The 21,025-nt window shown below is 45.7% G+C and overlaps 1 protein-coding gene across 12 annotated transcripts in view; it reads right to left on the bottom strand.

Annotated features, from left to right (window-relative positions):
* Window positions 1-21,025, bottom strand: part of KTN1 (kinectin 1) — a 78,221-nt gene that overhangs the window by 43,717 nt on the left and 13,479 nt on the right. For 11 of the 12 annotated variants that reach the window (XM_064511870.1, XM_064511874.1, XM_064511873.1 and 8 more), the window contains exons 2-6: window positions 11,810-12,372; window positions 10,057-10,194; window positions 7,394-7,561; window positions 4,784-4,914; window positions 2,236-2,352 (exon numbers count right to left, since the gene is read on the bottom strand). In XM_064511870.1, coding sequence (XP_064367940.1) covers window positions 2,236-2,352; window positions 4,784-4,914; window positions 7,394-7,561; window positions 10,057-10,194; window positions 11,810-12,332 — 1,077 coding nt within the window. In that variant the 5' untranslated portion in view covers window positions 12,333-12,372. The remainder of the gene's footprint in view (window positions 1-2,235; window positions 2,353-4,783; window positions 4,915-7,393; window positions 7,562-10,056; window positions 10,195-11,809; window positions 12,373-21,025) is intronic. The other variant, XM_064511878.1, reaches the window with a different exon arrangement.

The raw sequence follows: 21,025 nt of genomic DNA, 5'->3' as shown, positions 1-21,025 counted from the left end.
TAGGGGGTTGTAAAGCCAAGGTCAAGAACGATTTTGCAGTACCCAGCCAATAGCCAAACTGAGACAAGCCTTGAATCCCACTAGTATGACGCCGTATCATAGCTTCCAAATGAAAATACACATTTCTATTTGGTTGAATCATTTATTAGCCAGTAACTCAACCCAGACACTTGAGAAGTGCACAGAGCTGCTCCTCTGCAATATAAACGCATTTGCTGCAGGAAGCAAAAACTAAGTGCAGCTTTTGGCAAGCTCCTATCGCAGAATGAGACATTCGTACCAGCCGAGCTTCAGGTGCCTCCAGCTGCACAGCACCAGCTCCTTACATTGCCAGCAATTTCTCCAGAAGATATTCAAAAGCACCTACAGTAGGAATCAGCCTTTCTGACAGCACAAGGAGCCTTGACAGATAATTTAAGTGCTCTAAATTATTAGCCTGAATACCTTCCATCTCTTGATAGTTAATTATAGCGTTTTTCACATTTTATTTTAAATAAAAGCTATCCTCTCTTTTTAGATACAACTTATTACCTTCAGGAGGCTGTTCCCCCCAGAATGAGATTAAGTGACATGAGTTCCCCAGCCCATGCTCACAGAGCCATTTAGAAACTTAAGTCACACTGAAACCGTTAAGTCGCTTCTGAAAATAGAACGTAAATAGTTTTGACACAAACCTTCTCAAAGTTAGTATCATTATATATGCACCTTAGCTGCAACAAGAGCAAGGGCACTAGGACACCATTTTTTTATCCCCCCACCAGTTCTGCCGCAGTCCTCACTGCCCCACCTAAGCTCTGAAGGCAGTGCCAGAGCTCGGGGTAAGATTAACTTTCACTTAGCTTGTGTTCTGCTGAATACCTCAAAGGTCAGGCACCTCTTGCTCCCATTTATCCTCTCCAGTTATTACCTTTATCAACACCCTTCCAGGAACATCCCCACACCTTCCCCTCCCCTAAGGTTCCTCCATAGCTTTTAACAATATCTTCAGAGAAACACTTCAGTTACAAAATAAAAGCTTTTTGTCAGTCCAGCTAAGCTTGCTTGCTTTATCCTGATGATTTAGTACTACAGCGACTTACCTTTTACCCGTTTTCTCCCCCAGCTTATTCTTATTTCTCCTTCTCCCTTCCCTTCCTCAACCCAGATTGCAAAAGCCTCAAGACGACCCTGCTAGGCTGTAGGTCGTGCCTCGCCTCCACAAGCACCACTTTGCAGACAGTCTACTGCTACTGCACCAACTTCCCCCACACCCAGGCTCCTTCCAATGTTCCCTTTGCTTCTTCACCAGCAGATATCCTCCTTTCGTTATGCCATCCCCAGCCAGATGTTTTTCCCCTCTCTCCAAAGTCTCTTCTCCATACAACTATGTACTGACTACCCCAAATCTCTTGACTCCACCTGCAAGTATAACACCTACCTGCACCCTTCCAGCAGCTCACCCAATACCCACTTCCTTCTCATCTGCCAAGGCTCCCAATTCCCGGGTCCTGTGCCCTCTCTGCTCTCATTGCTAATCACCAGATTTCTGGCCACAGCCCATTTGTCCTGCAACACAACCATCCTGCTCCTAATGCCACTCTGCCTCTGGATTTCCCAAAACACAAGAAAAACAACTTCTCATCTACTGCAATAGCTGCATAATCATGTCTTCTACAAAAACTGCTTTCCTATGAAATCTCCACCAAAAGAGGAAAAAAAAAAAAAATCAAGTTTCATAAATTAGTCTTGACAATGACACATCAGCATGCCTTTAAGTCCAAAGCTACCAGGGCTGCAGCTCGAGGGGCTATGCAGGCCATCTAAGCTTTCAGTAGCTTTCTTCAAGAAGAAAACTGTTGATTATCACGCCTAGAAGCACACAAGCACGTGAATGCTAGAATATGTACCAAATTAGAACTGGGATGCAGAAGAGGCATTTAATATCTGCATCCACAAAACCATTCTATACTCATGAAAATGTTTGTTTTTAAACATGCTCTGCTGTGATAACCTTTTAAAATGAAAAAAGTCTCAGCTAAAAGAGTCTCAGTAAATGATCTGGAAAAACTACTGGGAAATAACTCGGCAAATATCACTAGTGCCATAAAAAACAAGCACATAGTGTCTTGCTAAGTTTTCAGCCTAAAAGATGCCCCTTCTAATTCACACTGGTCTCTGTAAGCCATCATTTGCCAGCTGCTAGTTCTAAAGCCCTTGCCCCTGCCCCGCTTTACGTATAAACTTGTGCGTATTTACCTGGGTTAGCTGCTTGCACTGCTCCTTCGTGACAGCTGCCTCCTCCTTCGTAGCAGCAAGCATTTTCTCCTTGTCCTGCAGCTGATGCATAGCTGCCGCCGACTCTGCCTTGCTGGCCTGCAGCAGAGGGACATTGAAAGGATCATACTCCCTGGAAATACTTGAATAATACACTAAGAGGCAGCAGAGCAAACTGGAGAAGAACACCACACCCCCACCTGCCCCCCATCATTTGGCCACGTGGCATAACATGGCACCACTAGTACCAAATTCGGCTAATGGATCTTCCAGGGCTGCTTTCATTAGACCAGGAAATGCATTTTTAAGTGCTCTGAAACCAATTAAGAGAATAAACGAGCCCTTAAGGTGCTTCTGCCTTCCAAGACAGTCAGTTTGGTGGCACTGGGGAAAAGAGAGAACTGCCATTAAGAGAAATAAAGGGAAAAGTTACAGATATGCTGAATCACTAAATAACTGAGGTTGGAAGGGACCTCCAAGATCAGCTGGTCCAACCCATGCTCAAAGGAGGTCCAATCTGGATTACAACAAACTTTTAACCTCCTGAAATACCTCGCTACAGAGACAAGGGGAAAGCTGATCTGGTGCCTGCCGATGCCGAGAGCACTTGCCAGAAGACCTTCAGTGGACATAACTGCGTTGCTGCTGGGGAGAACTGACACACGAGTTTAAGAGATGCTACAGGTAAGGGAACAAAAACCGAGCCAGAAGCGTTCCCCACGCTACTGCCACTTGTATACCTGTCCTCAAAGCAGGTAACTGTAATAAGGGGCCAGTCTTCTAAACGTTTGCCCTCCGACTTCACTAAATGAAGCCCAATCATGGAAGAAGCAAAGCCGACTGCCATTCCCATAATGCCATTCCCATAAGCCCACTCCACAACTGTTTAGAAGTTGTCATTTAATGGTATCATTTCTGCTGTGTGCTTGTGGCAGAGGGGAAAAAAAAGGTATCAGAAGTAAATATTAAGAAAGTTATTTTACCCAAGTCTAGTACACGAGCAAAGGAAATCTCTTCCTTGCTAAACAGGAAGAATTCTCAACTTCATTACAAATTCATTAGTTAACATTTCTTTCAAAGTCTGAGTGGTAAACTACTAACCCTGGAATTACCTGCAACGGCATACAGCAAAAGGTTTGTATACTGTATACACACACAAAACAGGCTGTCAGCATCACAAGATGTGCTACAAATAGGGCAGTATGCACATTTACACCTACAGAAAGGTTTCGTTCATTGGGTTTTACACAAACCCAGGAACCCATTTTGGTTCTAAAGGTCTAGTTTTAACATCAAACCCTTAAAAAATTCTTTTATATGTATATTTATATATATATATTTTATATATTTTTTTATATATTTAAACAGGCATACACACACAGAGCAAGCAAACAGGCTGCTGTTCTGAATAAAAGAGGGAGTAGAACTGCAAATGTACCACTGTAGGATTTTCAGATAAGCACTGAAACAGGGGCCCAGAAAGACTGTGAAGTCTCCATCCTTGGAGGTTTTCAAGACCCATCTGAACAAACCGCTGAGAGCAACATGGTCTGAATTCAGTGTTAACCCTGTTTTGAGCAGAAGGTTGGGCTGCATTACCTCCTGAAGTCCCTGAATTACTACACAATATGCTATTATATTGTATTAACTGAATCAACATATATTTCATTCTGCATTTCTGTTCTAGTATCATATCCTAGGAGAACAAAGTGCAAGATTTCAAGTGTGACCAACAAGATGCTTTAAGCACAAAGGGATGATCATAAGAAAGACTTATGGAAGGGAGGAGAGGGTATTTGTAAAAGATAGAGGAGAATGGTGACCACCAATAAGTGCAAAATAAGAATTAAAAAGAAAAAATAAAATAAAAAAGTCAAGCGTTGAGACAGGTTGCCCAGAAAGGCTGTGCAGTTTTCATCCTTGAAGGTTTGTAAGGCCCTGAGCAACCTGGCCTGACTTCAGAGCTGATCCTGTTTTGAGCAGGAGGTTGGACAACAGACCTCAAGGTCCCTTTCCACCTGAGTCACCCTGTGATCCTATAACAAATACCCAAAAAGTCAGAAGACCAGACTGCATAGACTTACAAGAGGGAAAGTCTTGCACAACGCAGAATTAGCTGGGAGAGTGCACTGCTACAGAAGTTTTTTTTCTCCATTTCTACAATACAGTTTGTTCTATTTACACATTTATGCAAGACCACTCCTGAAGAAGTCACCAGAGAGACCGACTGCTGCATGTTGGCACAGGGGAAGGCTACATATCATACCTTCACTCCACGGTTACATCTACTCCTTCCCAGCCAGTCAAAAGCCATCAGTCTGTCTAGCCAGCCCATGGGATGGCAGATGGCAGTGCACGGATATCTGACAACTGCTTTACGTATGCAAAGCAAGCACAAACCAGCTGGAAGAAGTCTTCCAAAGACATAATGCAGAAGTCGCAACACATAGCTATGGCTAATTTGACAGCGTCTCTTGCAATTTCTGCTTATTTAATACTCTTCTCTCCCCCCCCACCCACAGTCACTCACCTTTTGTAAGGCATCTTGAATCGCAGTGGACTTTTCCTTTAACACCTCCACTACACAACGGGCCTCATCATCAGTAAGGATCATATTCTTCATGGTCATTACAAAGTCTTTAAATTTTACTTCAGCATTTTCTGCAAAACAAAACAGAGGATTTTCAGACTGGAATGCAAACAGAATTATTTATTTTGCCTCAAAATAGCATGTGATAGCGTATCATTACATATAACATTTAATTTTAGTTTGAAATGCCAAGAAGCAAAAGGTCACGAACATTCAGTAAAAACAACATTATCTTAGATTTAAAGCTGATAACAATCTGTCAGCTGACAGTTTGGGGGAAAAAATCCCACCACTTTGTTTTTACAGTTGGTAACATTTATAATGTCACTAGCAAGACGACAAAGCATAACAGATTTTTTTTTTTTTTTTTTTTTTTTTTAAGAAAAAATAGCATGAATGTGAAAACTCACTAGGAAGGAATCAAGTTATGACAGTAAATTAAACTCAGCTCCCAATTCAAAGGGAAGCCTGGCTCCATAAGCAATATGCAAATGACAAGGGAAAGAATTTAAGTGACACATTGAAGATGATATATTGAAATCAGAAAAATACTCCAATCTAAGGTTGGAAATTAATTGCTGTAAAAGGAGTTCAGCAGTAGAAAAATAAATTAGTAAGATCCATCTTAACTGCAGACTCCATAAGTGTTTAAAAAGACAAACAGCTGAACACATCAGTTCAACTATCTGCTCTTACGGGAGCAAAAACCTAGTTAAGAAAAGCACAGCTGCACTTCTGCAAGTCATTAGGTGGCCCCCTAACTTAAGCAAATGGAAGCACAAGACTCTTGAGGCTCCCACTACCTCCGTGAAATACTCACCAGCACGCAAAAATATACCATGAGATTTTTTTTTTTTTTTTTTTTTTTTTTTTTTTTTTTTTTTACAAAAAAGTTAAGCATAACAGTGATGCTTGGTTCAGGTAAAAAAAGGTTTCCTGAAGGTCATGGAGAAGGGTCCAGCTTTCTCCCAACACATACTAAGCGGGTCATGGAAATCAAGTCACAAGTCAGACCCAAACCTCTCCGGAATTTGCAAAACAAATGAAGCACAGTTGGAAAAAAGAAATGCTGGTGTTATTAAACCCTTAAGAGAGACTATCTAGCATGAGGACAAGTCATTGAGTAACAGAGTCCAAGAAGGAGGGGGAAAGCACTGAGAAATTCCAGCACCATCTCCTGGTCCTAAATCCAAATGAGTCTTGGCCACAGACTTCGGACCAAGCCATCACTGCACTAACACCGTCAATGATGCAGTTACCAAGAAAACGCCAAAATCCTGACAGAGCAGATTCTGGTTAGCTGGAAGTGTCCAGGACCTTGACGTGGCGGAGTAACCTGCACTTTGTGCTCCCTGGACACGGGAAGAACCTTGCCCTTGCACCCAAGAAGCTTACAATTAGGACAGGGAAAGATTTCTATATCGGGAGGGCAAATCCCAGCTGATACAGAAGAATTAGGAGCTCACATAGAAGGTCACGGCTTGCAAAGGAAATGAGAAGGGACGGGTGCACGCAAGAGGCTTTGACGCCATAGGGCAGCAATATGCAGCCATCCGAGTTCAAAACACAAGGACGGCCTCAGGCAGGTGGGAATCCAGTCTAGGTACCACGCAGCATTGCCAGGAAGCTTTCAAGTGTGCATTTAAAAAAAAAAGCGCACACACAAGTCTAAGAACAGTGGAGTGAGCAGCCAGGCAGACAGCATTTGAGAACCAATGCTCTGCACTAGCCTGAACCTAAAAAACAAACAAACAAACAAACAAAAAAACAACCCCCCCCCCCCGAAATACAAAATCACTGCTTCAGTCAGTCACTTGGCCTCCTCACTACAGCTGCCACACATCTGAGGGTCTCGCCTCACGGCTCAGTAAGCCTGGCCCACTTTGAGCAAGTCAGTGGATTATATGCAATTTCAAAGCGAGACAACCCTCAGGAATCACTCTAGGCCTCCATATGCGAGCGTGAAGGAAGCTGCCATATCCCGACCAATTCCAACTGCGTTAAAAGGAACGTCAGAAGGCTTGGGGACTGCCAGAGCCCACGTCCATGGGCAACTGGCCGCAGGTATCCCTGTGCTGCATTCAGGGATATGCACCAGTTGGTCTGCCCAAGTGGCTGTCAGAGCTGCAACAGCACTAGAGATACCAGCTGCACGCCCCGTCTCAGACTCGTACAGCCCATGCCAAAAGCCCCTGCTTTGGAGCCCATCACTGTTACTGATGCCTGAATTCTCTACAATAAACTAGCCCGTGTTCATCTGCATGGTCTGCGATCACCCATTTGCTCGCCATGCGGACGCAAAAGCCTACAGTCAGTATTAAATGGATTCAGAAGGAGCAAAGCGCTTTTAATGGTGTCCATGACAAGGGAGAAACAAATCTGAGCACAGATGAGCAAGAACAGTGCCCTGCAGCCACAAATGTTTTCCCCATATCATTTATTCCTAGCCAACAAGAAAAGGATGCCCCTCCCCACACACAGAGTACGCTTTTGCTGTTCTGATTTCCAGGCACTCTGTGCCCAAGATAGATTACGCCAACCATCCGTTACCTTTATCAGTTTCATTCTTCAGTTTCTTGCTGCTGCTCTTCTGGATCCCCTCATTTATATTTTGTTTTGCTACTTCGACCACTTCTCTTTTTTCCAAAGCACTGGCATCAGAATTATCCATCAGAGGAATATAAGTAGTTGGTTGAATAAGAGGTTCATCCACCAAAGCTGTAACAGAAAGTCCATGGGATGGCTTAGAGCTATTTAATAATTAACCTCAGCATTTCAAAATGATGCATAATACATTAGAGTTGGATTAAAACATTCTAACCTCAATAGTTAGTTATTTATACTCTCCATTTCTATTATATTTCACAGCTTAATTCATTAAAGCTCTTCAGGTAAGTTCATTAAATAAAGGTCTCTAATGCATAGTAATTTAATAGCTTCAATTAAACTTACATTTTCAAAGCTGCCTTTTAGCATTTTAAAAAGTAACAGACAAGAACCTTTACATTTTGACTTTCATTTCACTTTAATGAAAAAGTGGCACGTAGCATCCACAAGACTGGTTTACTTGTGGCTGCATATGAAATACCTCCAGCATCCTGAAGAAGAAATACAGTACAGTCCCTTTCCACTGTGCTGGTAAATGCTGGTATCTTACTACCGGCACCCTCACCCAGGTTACATCACCAGTGAACTAAAGCATTTAGGCAGTCAAGTTTACTTCACATGCAGACTCAGCTGCACTTAATGAAGATATCTCATCTGTCAGAGCGGGCTTGAGGCATCATTAACATTCAGAGACACCCCCAGGGGTACTGACTGGCCCCGGGTCTCCATTCACGTAGCACTGTATAAACACTTAGTGAGAAACATCCCCTGCCCAAAGGGCTTTTCAGCCTGCACAGCTGAGACAAAAGCATGGGAGGGAAGAGGAAGAGCGCCAGACCAGGGATGACGGATACGGCCAGCAACGGAGCTGAGAAAGCCAGAGCTGCTGTCTGCTCGGTGCCCGAGCTGCTGGTCCACGCTGCCTGGCACACACGAGACGTTCTGCACAGGGCCTACCCACAGCGAGAAAGCTCACTGAGCCCCTCAGCCCAGTCTGAAAGGCCTGATGGAGAAAAGATGCCACAGGAGGAGGAAATGGGTGGCATACAACATTTCAGGGATGCATATTCACATTGCACTGGTGCCTGGCTCCAAAAGATCAGATTAGAAACCACTTTCATATTCTGGTTGCTTTTAAAGAGCAAAATAGGCCACACAGACCTTTGATGTCACCTGCTAGACACTCTCCTAAGCAGCTAGCAAGCAGCTGCTGTCACGTGGCAAGCGCAGAAGTACAGAGAATTCTGCTCTAGCCGAAGTTTCCTCCACCTCCTCCAGTTACCATCCCCACCTTTTTCCTTCCTCTCCCCATTACTTTCCCCTCCCTATTTTAACTTCCTCCAGTTTTTCCAAAACACACGTAACAACACTGAGAGCCTTCAGTGGTATCAGCAACATCTGGGACACCCAGAGCACCGCCCTTGGCTAATCCGGGTGCCCACCATAGCTAGTTTTTGCTCTGTCATTTTAGACAAGTGGCTTTAGAGCAAAACAGACTTCATTCAAATGAACTATGAGCTGTTCCTGTGCAGCACTGACAGCACAGCTTTAACGCTATATGGACGCTTGAGTTATCCACATACAGACAAGCTTGCGGTCCACAAAAAGGTCCCTCAAGAAGGGACACAGGAATATGCCACTGTCAAAGGCCAGCAACAGATGCATCAGGGAAAGCATAAGAACACCCACGAAAGACTGCTACATACTAGTTTCCCCATTACTAGTTTCTTCCTTGAACAATTTGGAAGTAAGGGTTTTTTCAGTTGTTACAGCATAGGACAACTTCACACGTGACTTGGAACCCCACTCTGGTCTGACCAGGGCCCAGAGCTGATCCAGGCCCTGACCATCAAAAGCCTAAAGGAAACAGCGACTGACACTGTGTACACGAGGAGCAGCCCAGCGACTGCCAACGTCCTCAGAGCCGTGCCAGCAAAGAAGAGTTTTGAGACGCTAACAAGGTGGCCTCACAGAGCTCCACGGCCATGCTCTTCCCAAACGCCCCGGGCACAACAGCCGTCATTGTGACGGGCAGAAACACAGGGGCAAACTGAGCCAAGAGGAGACGAGAAACAACATCTTGGCAGAGGACGAGGGATGACAAACAGTGAAGGCCTTGACAGCAAAGATGAGCAGTGTGTGTTGGGGCAACAGAGAGCGAACAAAAGGACAATAAGAGAAGAACGTGGTCAAAGCGACTGGCGAGGAAAGTGCAGCCTTGTTTTGAGCAGATTACTGCTACAGTGACAGACATGCCTCGCTCACAGCACGAGCTGAACGGGCTCTAAATCGCTCTAAGTCATAACAATAAATATTATTCCTTGATTCGAATGTGGCTGTTTGGATGCAAAGGCTCAGAAAGGTTCACGAGGTCATCCCATGTTCATAGGTACAAGAGTTTCACAAAATGAAAAACAGCATCTCGGGCTGCTCAGTCTTTTAGAGGGAAATTAAGATACCCCTCCTCCCTGAAATTCCTGCATTTTCACATTAAAAAGTTATTCTTATGACTTTTTTTCCAAAGAAAGAGGAAGTAAGGTACAGACAGCACAAAACTTTAACAGCAAGGTTTTTCTGAATTAATAAATCACCCTTGGGATTCTCACCATTATCAACTTTTTGTTTCTTTGCTGAAACTTTCTTCTTTCCTGATACATTTTCTTGCTTTATCTCTTGGTGGAGCAGCACCGGGTCTTGCTTTTTGGCAGGAGATGGAACAGAATCAGTCTTAGCATCTTGATCATCTGTAACAGAAAATTAAGACAACATGCTCTGCTGTATATTCTCATCAGCACTTTTAAATCAGTGAATTTGTAATAATCAGTGAAATCCACTCCCAGAGCAGAAAAGTCTCATGTATTTTAAATCAGAATGTAAAATTTTTACGTATGTACAAACATATACACACACAAACACATACACTTCCCACACCACATGACAGCCCAAAGCAATAGAAAAGTTTAGCAGAGTCAAGCAGATCAAGGGCCACTACAGCTAATGTTTTGACAGATGAGGAATTTTAGGTGCAGGCAGAACATATGGCAATGAAACTAGAGATTTAACAAATCCAACCCAGGTTTTACTGCAGAGTGGATAGCATGTGTCACACACATCAGTTTCTCATTTGCAGGACATATTTCCCCCCCACCATGAACACACTTGAACAGTTTACACACACCCCCAATAAATACTGGGACTGTGAGAAGCAGAAAATACGTGTTCCATATTAGGGAACTGTTCTTTTAAAAAGTTATCGTTACTAGCCAGAGATTTTTGATTTTTTTGGAGAGCATATGCCATGTAATATTCTTGTCAGAGCTGACCACACACAGCACAGGGTTATGGTACCGGCTCCTGTAATCCAAGGATAAAAGTTAGGTGTGGCTGCCCTCAGAACAGGGTTTGCAGGCCACATTTTAACCACGCCACAGAGATTTTTTAAGAGAACACCCACAACCATGATTTGACACTTTTTTGTTATTGGTGGGTGGGTCTTTCTCTCTTTTTAAGAAAAAAAAAAAATCCACCACATCGGGCAGCAATGTCTGTCTTTTTCCTCACTCCCTCTAGCAACTCTATGTCTGCACCTAAAAAGGAGCAATCTAAATACCCTGATTTTCACTTATTTCAAAAACTATTTTTTAAAAACTTGTCTCTGTTCTTGTCTGATTATGAATAGAGTATGTTCGCTTCTGCTGCGGATATGATGAAGACAGTCAAGTGACACTCTGACCATGATTCGCCATCTCTTCTAGGTTGGATCCTCTAGTTACAGTGGCTGCATCAGTTTTCTTTCAGCATTGGTTCTATTCGATTTTAAAGGTGTAATGGGTGGGAAGCAACCATAAGGGCTTCTTTCCACCGACTCAGCCACCAAACACCTCTTAGCACATTAAGCCTGCGCTCAAACAGTAATTTATTTTGCGCACAGTGGTATGGGGTTTTCTAGATGTCTTCCCTTATCAGAGCAATCATGCTCTTATGAGCTCCACTTTTTCATGGCTTGACATCAGAACGCACACAGCAAACATTTAATGACTTCTTTGAGGTAATCAAAATTTTGACAGCTTGAGAGCAAAGTAGACAAACCATAGAGCAAAGCAGAGATAAGAGCTAATCTCTTTCCCTCAACAGTCTCGGGTAGAAGAAAGCAAGCACGGGAGGAGGAAAAACAGAACAGTGCTGCCAGATGAAGACAGGAGAAAAAGCAAAAGCTCTTAAAAAGAAAAAAGTTAGAAGTGAGCTTTGCCCCATACAGCTCAGGTAGGACAGTTCTGAGAAAGAGACACTCTGTGGCCTTGCCAAAAGCAGAACACGGTTTTGGCGTTCTGTGCAAAAAGCGTATGCAACAGGAGATACCCATTCCATTTTTCTGCTTCTTCTGCCCAGGTTTCTTCTTAGGTGCTGCTGATTCAGCTGGTGGAGTGGGCTGTTTTGTAACAGGGACTGGTTCTACTTTCTTGCCTGAAGACTTGGATCCTTCCGACTCCTTCGTTACGTGATCATCTTGAACCGCCTTATGTTTCTTCTCCTTCTTCTTCCGCTCTCTAACGCCGCTAGATGCTTCGGCCACGCTCAAGGGAACGGGAACTATGTGTTCTTCATCCGTACTCAGGGCGTCGGAGAGCTTGAAGTCCCGAGGAGTACTTTCAGAATCAGATTCATGGATGTTCCCATTCTGAGCTTCTTTCTTCTTGTTCTTCTTCTTCTCTGTTTTCTTTTTATCAGTCTTGGCAGGTGGAAACTTTTGGTCCCTTTTCTGTTTCGCAAGGACTTCATCATATAATGTTTCTTTCATGAAAAGCCAGAAGAAGAGGAAGATGACTGTAATCACCACAGAAGGAATGAGGATGATAAAGTAGGTAGACTCGTAAAACTCCATTGTGCTTTTCCTTAACTAGGTTTAAAAAAAAAAAAAAAATCTATGGGGAAAAGAAAAACACAAGAATTAGTCTTCTGACCAGGTTTTCTTCCAGATTTCACACACACACACACACACACACACACACACACACACGCACTTACGATAACAAATGAAGCTCTGACATTACTGCTTTAGAAAAGCCTTAAAATAACTTTAACAAAATTACCAAACTATATCAACCAGGCAACAACTTCTGGAACCAGTTATCATTTGCTTCAAAGCTGTTAACCTGCATAGGAAGGAATTGCAATTTGTAAGACTGACGATCTTGCAGGAGGGCAGTTTCCCTCTCCTTCCTTACCTTCCCTGTCCTCATCATCCTTCCCTTCCCAGGGGAATTTCATAAAGTTACAGCTTTTGATATCACAAATACACCAGACAGCACTTTCAGAAGCTGTGAAATCGGGACCAGCACACGCAAAGCAACACAGCACCTTCTTTGCAATCATATCTTTTTGCCATAAATTAAACACTATGAGTTGAGATTTTTATCTTTGGCAAAGGGGAAAGTCAAACCTCAGCTTCCTTTTGCTCCCAGATTTATGACAGCTTCAGAAGTGACATGAAGGGAAGAAGAAGGGAGAGAGCCCTAAATTTTAGTCAGCCGTAAAGACTCAGTTATTTTCAAAAATGCTTGCTGAAGTCCAATACCCAGCTTTAAACTCCTGAAGATTTCATACATTTATAGGAAAACAGAAAGATCTGTTACCTATTTTGTGCATGTAACAGTATAACTTTCAGGGTACCAAGAGACTACATGACTCCAGGATAATTTGCTGAAACACTATGCTTAGAGCATTAGACAACAATAATAACAATTAATAAAAAAGCAGGGACCACAGAGTTAAAGAAAAATAGTCAGAATGGAGCTACAAACCCGATTTTGGGGCCAAGATTTGACAAACGTCCCCATTTCACAACTAACCACTGTGAACAGCCTTATCAGAAAAAACAAACAGACCTGAATGTTTGCAGAACGGATTCAGATCCTCTCCAGACTGTTTGTTCCAAGGAAAAATACACAAATCATTGTAAAACAACACCAAAATTCCAATTAAATAAGTGCAATTCAAGATCCTCAGAAGCAGAGCCTTCCACTGCCCAACCATGGCATCCCCCAACACCAATGATGTGCAGAAAGATCTCCAACAAGTTCCTTCACGACTTGTACCATCAGTGACTCCAGACACAGCTACACATCAATTTGCCCTTCTGCTTCTCCTCGAACAACTTTGAGACAAGAGCTTGGCACAGGCTTAGCCTAAGACGGATGACTCCAAAAAGAGTAGGGGGAACTGCCTCACAATTCAAAACAGCACCGCTTGGACTAGTCCCACCACAGCTCAACAGGAGAAACGCAGCACTTCGCTGGTCCCTCTTCATATCCTTCTGCTAGCCAGCCCACCAATTCTTCTCCGGCTGCACTTGAAGCAGGATAAAACAAAACTATCATTCCTGTAGTCGCCCCAACACAAGAAAATCCACTCCCGGGCCTCCACAAGAAGCAGAGTTCAGACCTCCTGAACCAAACGTGGCTACAGAGGGCCCAGGAACAGAAAGTCCACGCGGCCTAGGAGAAGTCCAGGCTCCCCATACCTCCGGGCAGGTGGAGGATTGCTCTCAAACACCCACTAGCATTACACCTGTGTGATTTTTACATCACCTCCAGGATGTGCTGGAACCCCTGTTACCAGAAACCGGCTTGTCATCCTGCCCAGCTCGAGCTCAAGGGGGAAACGCTGCTGTAGGCAACAGCTTCTGGCCAGGGATGAGTTACTGAAATAATATATTTGTACAGTGCATTGAGCAGGACCAAATGCAAGAAGTGAGAACTCTAAATTGGCTATTAAGCTATCAAAATAAGGACCAGCTCTTCAATACACAAATTATTCTGTTGTCTTAACACTAAGTCCCCTCCCAGTTTGCATTTATTTTCCACAAGTACACCGCTCACCACCACTTGCGTTGAGAACTAGATGCAGCACAAAGTTTTAGAGGAGCTGAAAAGAGAGAGAGCTTGTCTGTTTGGGAGAAAAGCTTCAACACTTCAAAATTGGAGCTTTCAAAGTGATTAATAACAGCTACTTGATAAACCCAACTTCCTGTACTACTAAATGATCTAGTATTAGCTATCACTTGAAGGAAGCAGATCTTGAAAAATTTGTCTCAGCCAAAGTCAATATTGAATGCTTAAGGGAGAAGCTAATCCCCAAAGTAAATATGTAATTAAGCAGATTTTTCACAAGTGTAATTAAGTTGATCGTTACAGTACATTACTGCAACAATTGCAATACCTAACCCACTACAAGAGCTCCACCAGAACATGCCCACCTCCGTCTCGCCAACACACACTCGCAGCTGGCCATGAACTCGTCAGGCCGTTTTGCTCAAGCCGCAGCAATCGCACCCCGTGGCCGTCCCCAGCACCAGACACCGGGCACTCAGGTTGAACCCAAGTCAGTGTGTTAGGCAAAACAAAAATAAAATTAAGAAAACCCTACAACGTGCATCGTAAAGGCCCGGGACATCAAGCATCAGGAGATGCAACAGCCACGGCTTGGCAGAGCTGCACCAACTGGAACAACACCGGGTGGAAAGGGAGCGGGGTCACGGCACGACGTGGATAACTAATAATTAGAGCAACTAGTAATTAGAGCAGTTAGTCCGAGGGGGGACACGTACGGGACTAGAAGAGCTCTTATCTCGGAGCTGGCAGAGCATCGCGAGTCTCTGCCGAGCGCCTCCATCCATCCCCTGGCTCGCCCTCCCGTGTCCCCTTCCCGCAGGGCCCGGCCTCCCCTCCCTGCACTTTCCTCCCCTTGTGCAACCACTCGTTTGCAATTCCCTGGCACTGGGAAAATAAAGTGTCACAAACGATTACAGCCCAACGGCTTGGCAAATTTGGGTCCCAGTTGCATAAGCCCTGAAAATCTCCCCTCACCATCACCCCTTTAAGAAGAGGGACACCACAATGCTTAACTGTCCTTAACTGTTTTAACCAGATCTCAAAATTTCCCTGGAAGTCAGAATTAAAACATCTGTTCCCAGAGAGCTTGCACTGTATTTGCCAAAGGGGCAGACATGAAAAAGATGGGGAAGCCTCAGATTTTTGAATATCTGAATACAAACATAGGGAAAAAGCTATATATATTTAGAGTTAGGGATTCAACTCCCAAAGGGAGCACTGGCTGTCTCAGGTGCAAGAGACAACAGATTTGTGACCTCCTGGTACGAAGCAGCACAGGCAGCATCCAGAGCCCAGCGCTGCAGCTTTTGGGTTCAAAACCTCACCAGACTCCGTTACTGCTCCTGTTCTTTGCTGGCTCAGAGCACGAGCAAAATCGATGCATCTACCCTGAACACCATCATCAGAGGGATGCAGAAGTGATCCCCGAAGTCCAAAAGGGAATTTCACATATACAAAGCCAGTCAGCCTCTTTCACGTGAAAACAAGGTTCAGAAAAATTAAGCAAAAGCCTCAAGATGTTTGCCATTTGCGGAGTGCACTTACTCAGTCCTGGTTACAAGAACGGCGATCCGATGGCAATACTCTAATTTCCCACCTCAGCCCTGCAGAAGCAAAGGCATTTTAAAATCTCTTCTGGAAGAAGGATCCCGCAGCTGGCTCGTAGGCAGAGTGATGAGCTGACAGCCTTTGCCATCAAGCCCTCGTCAAGCAGTCTCATCAAAAACGACATCCTTGCCACGGGGTAAATAGGCAGCGCTCTGCCTCGCACGAAGCCCGCAGTCGTCCTCTGACAACTTACAATTATTAAACAAATTTCAGTTCCCATTTATACTTCCCTATCGAGTTGACAAGGCATCTAGGAAAAAAAGGAAGCAACCGGGAGGGTGGTGCTTCTTTTATTAAACCAGAAAAGAGTGAATTAAAAACCTTCACATGCCAGCTTGAGTTCTCCTTAGCTTCCAGCTTTGCCGTTCCTCCCATTTGCATCAGCTACAGCAACGGGAGATGTCCTCAACACAGATAACGCTGCAACGGGGAGCTGCACCAGTCGCAGGACCCAACTCCTACCTCATCGTCCCCACTTGAAGACTTACTCATAGCCAGTTTCTAAACTCGAGAACCCAAAACATCCTTTTAGTCACTCGGGAAAAAGGGGAACAAGCCACGTCTGTCCCGGTCCGTGCACAGGCTCCGCTACTGTTCTCGTTCCACGTTTCACTGAAGAATTGCACTTTTGTTCCCCTATGCAGAGGCTGCGCCACAGAAAATAACTGTTTCTGAACTCAGACACTGAATTACTGCTTGCACCTCTCCTCCTCTGCTAGTTGCCACTGGATCTCACACCCCACCCGCAGCTTTTTGCGTTTAAAACTCAAGCTCCACTCCGCAGAGATACCGCCTTTCACTGGATATTCATTCAGTTTTTAGGTCCACGGAATTAACTGACTTGTAGACAGAAATAAATTATAGCTCCATCCGGCTAATGAGTCACACTTAGCTTAGCCCCAGCACGTTAGCAGCACGGCTTCTGCAAACACCTAGATGAAGACGCATGTAATCTCCACGGATTTGTGCCTCTAAAAATTAACATTAAAAGGGACAAAAAAATACATATAGCAAGGTGGTTTTTTTTTTTTGTTGTTGTTGTTGTTGTTGTACCCTAAGCAATTTAGGGGAGATGATTTAGCAAAGGCAACAGCCCCTTTAGGGAGGGTACTTCCCCTGGGATCTTCGCACGGCTGCTCGCAAGCCCTCTTACCCAGCAGCTCAGCGCCGAGCAGCACGGCAAGTCCCCCGGCAGCGATCGAAGGCAGGGAGCAGGGCCAGCAGGACATGCAACTGTCCCTAGGGACACAGCGAAACGTCTCAGAGGAGTATCCGTATTGAATAAATTCCTCAAACAGATAATACCTTTTTTTTCTTCCAAGTCTGCACACAATTAGCAACACACTCCGTATTCGCCAGCTGCAAAGACGACAACCTTGAAAACAGCTCCACTCCCAAACTTATCTTGCCGCGGAGCTCTTCAGGGAGGGGACGTCCAGCGAGTTGGGCTCTGGAAGAGGGAACCAAACCCACAACTGCCACAGGTGAAATCTAAAATTGAGCTGGAGCCTTGGCCGTGCCGGCTCATCGCCCGCGCGGCGGGGAGGACCAGCTCCCGACAACAGCTCAGCTGCTGCGGGGCTCGGGGCGTAGGAAGGAGGGCTGCTGTGAAACATACAGGCAGCTCCTTCTAAGTCAGTACTGCTACAATATTAGGAAAACCTGCAAAATCAGAATAACTTAGGCTTTAAGGAAAAAAAAAGCACAGCCTTATGGCGTTGCCAAGAGCAAGAGGTGCTCCTCAAGCCCCAGCTAAGACGAGACACCGAAGCCCGCAGAGCTCCCGCGAGGCGACACGATAAGCGGCAGAGAGTGAAAGCACAGCTGCCGGAGCACAACAGGATTTTAGCCGGGGTCAAAGCCGCTCCGAGTTTGCTAACACCTGGCTAACTGCGGCGGCTGATTAACGCCAGGGACAGAGGCGGCCCTCGCAACAACTGCATGCCCACGGCCTCGCCGTTACGGTGGGATGAACCCATTGGCCCGCGGACACCAGGGAGGAACAGGCTACACCTGAACGCTGTTTTTTAAGACAGAGATGAGAAGACAAGATGCTTCCCAGAAAACCTGCACCCAAATCGCAGCCAGGAAAAGCCCTGGATCTAAGCCAACCCGCTAGGCTCGACTGGAATGGTAGAGTTTAATCTACTTTTTCTGTATGCTCTTTAAACCTGACTTTTAAAGCTAAGTTTACACGCTCTGTTCATACAAGTCCTCTCAAAATCACATCTTAAAGAGAAGCATAATAAACAGCAGCTCAAATTCTGAGTTTTTCATTTAAATACTTGCCCCAACAGCACAATTTATACAGTAAGAAAGCTTTAAGCGTTTAAAGCTATAGATTGGACCATTCATATATTAAAGTCGCTCCTATCTGCAAGGGAGACCTGTTCAAGTGAAGCTGAACAGCGCCTAAAGCCCCCGCAAGCTGCTGAGAGCAGCGTCCGTGGGTCCCGGTGCTCCGCGCCCGACCGCGCTGGCAGAGCCGGCCCGTTGGCCCAGCGCGTCTCGGGGCTCCGCGTGCCCCCAGGTAAATGTTTCCCATTCCAAGCGTGCCGCCGCCGCTCAGCTGCTTCACGTTAGTTAACACACACGGGCTGTTCATTACATTCCAGAAAACAAGTAGTTTGGCTGCAGCAGAAGCCTTTACCTGCTTTAATACGTATTTTTGGAGGTGACACCTGCCAAAGCCGGAGTGCGGCTACGCAACCGCGCCGTCAACACCCCGCGAGCCCCCTGGCTTTTACGGGGCTGAGGAAGATGAGAGGCAGGGTGGTGGGTGTCGGGAGGGTGCACCAGGCCACCGTGGCCCGGCCTACAGGCCACCACTAGGCAAGGTAGGGCAGGGATCCACCACGCGGCAGCTGACACCCCAAAACTCCCCGGACCATGGGGGAAAGCCCAGACTTGGGATTAACCCATGCATCGGCAGGACGAGCAATCCCTTGTTCATCCAGGGGACGAAGAGGGCTAACGCGCCGTGAACCAGCCGCTGGCCTACTTCCCAGCCCATTGCCACCACCCAGGTACCCCGAAACCCCAGAAGCCCCCTCGCGACATCCCACCGGAGCACAAGACTCCTCGAACGATGGGTCTTTGTACCCAAAGACTTCCCACAGCAGGCACCAGGGGAAGTTATTTGGGATGAGCACATGCACCCCAACAGGCAGGGCCAACTTTTTGTTTCATACAGAAGGGGCAAAGCCACCAGGGCTGGAGGAAAACGCAGGTCTGGTGGGGCCAACGACAGCAACCGCAGCCTTCCCTTGAACCCACCAGCTTCTAAAACACAAGCCTTCCCTTTAAAGTCAGGAGGAGAAGACCGTAGTTATCTTCACGCTACCTTCTTCCAAGCTGCCTGCAGAGGATCAAGGGTTTCCTGCTTCCCCCAGAAGGGCTCGGTGGAGAAGACCCCACCAAGCGAGGGCTCCTGGAAGTCTTCAGCACACCTGCATCCACCCACCTCTCCCCCCTCCACAATTCCCAGGGAGTCCCTGAAACCACCCCAGCTCCCTCCTCCATGCCAGGGTGTAGATGGGCTCTGCTCACCCCAGCATCAACTGCTCGAGGGACATTTAAACAAGCCACGAGCAAGAGGTCTTTTCAGTAACTGCCTCCCCTTTCCTGTTCTCTTTGCAAGCAAAGAGTAAATCCATCATCTGCTCTTCAATCAGCACTATTTCTGTACAGGCAGTACTGGAAAATGATACTGCTCAAAATATGGAAAGAAATGTGCACTGGAACTTCTCACAGATTTTCGTAAATTGTCAGACAGGAATGACCAGCAGCAAAATTTAAAAAAAGATTCAATACAGATGCTGATATTCCCAGCCTGAGGTTTTGCTCACATCCCAAACCAGACAGTGATTTATAGAAACCAAGGTCACTAACACAGACATTGAAAGAGGCCAAAATATCCCCAGTCACATCTAAAGGCACAATTTGCCAACAAGCAGCTGCACAACTGACCATACATATGCAACAGCATTAGCAATTCTGCTGACGCCAAGGCAAAAGCGACTTCAGCACCTTGTTCTGAGCCACGTGGCCTCTGCAAGCCAGCGAGCACTGAGGTCCAGCTTCTCCAAAGCTGCCAGATCGAACAAATAACCTAGCAAGTAAGGCACCTTTGAGCCATAGTTTAGAAGAGAATTATGTTTACGTTTCTAATAGTCTCAATATGCCAATCCGAGTCAAAATAAGCCCCACTATTCTCACCACAGCACTGCCCAAGCGCTTCACAAAAGCTGCCTTTCGCACTGTCATCCAAGATGCGACAATAAGTTGCAATAATCCAAACATCAGGTTACTCATTAGTTTTCGCTTTGTAGCTCGTACTAAAACTTGCTTTTGGCTTCCCTCTCATGTCGGCACAGCACGCAAGGGCACATTAGAGCCTGAGCAGCAGTTTTGGACGTAATATGTTTTTCAAGCACCAAGGGGTCTCCTCCTGCACCAAACCGCGCGGCAGCGTGAGCCAGATACAAATTTAAGTCAGGACTCTCGGGTCAGAAAGTCAGAAGCATTAAACATGCACAACTGCACCTGAAATCTGTTTGTGCCGGGCCCAGGGACGGGAGGGAAGAGTCAGGCCATGCGCGTTTTGTTATTCTGATTAGCTGTCTGGAAAGTTAATAGAGGTTTGTATAAGCCAAGCTGATGCGACAGTCCATAGCAGCTCGGGTTTACTACGCACAAAAGCCATTTACACTAGTTTAAAGCCATTATTCACCGCAACAAAGGCTGCTCCACATCTGTTGTGCTCCAGCTATAAATACATATTCACAGCATAATCTTCACCGCAGACGCACGGAAAGCCTCCGAGCGCAGCTATCTTGCCCCTCAGTCGCGGGCAGATACGATAGCTAGGGCGCTGAGTGCTGCACGGCCGGGCTCAGCTTGCCCAAGGCTTCGAAACGTTTCCTTTACCTCGTACAGGACCAGTTTTTAGCCCTAACAGCCCAACCGCTTGCACATCCTTCAGCCGGGGTCACAGCACAGCTCACCGCCCATCCCATCCCCTCCTCGACCTGCTGACATAGCTCTGCACACCGTCGCTCTCTCAGCTTGCTGCTGC

The sequence above is a fragment of the Dromaius novaehollandiae genome, chromosome 5 (assembly GCF_036370855.1).
Source record: "Dromaius novaehollandiae isolate bDroNov1 chromosome 5, bDroNov1.hap1, whole genome shotgun sequence".
NCBI classification, from domain to species: domain Eukaryota; kingdom Metazoa; phylum Chordata; class Aves; order Casuariiformes; family Dromaiidae; genus Dromaius; species Dromaius novaehollandiae.
The sequence above is the reverse complement of the archived record's forward strand: the minus strand, read 5'-3'. Positions and strand labels throughout refer to the sequence as shown.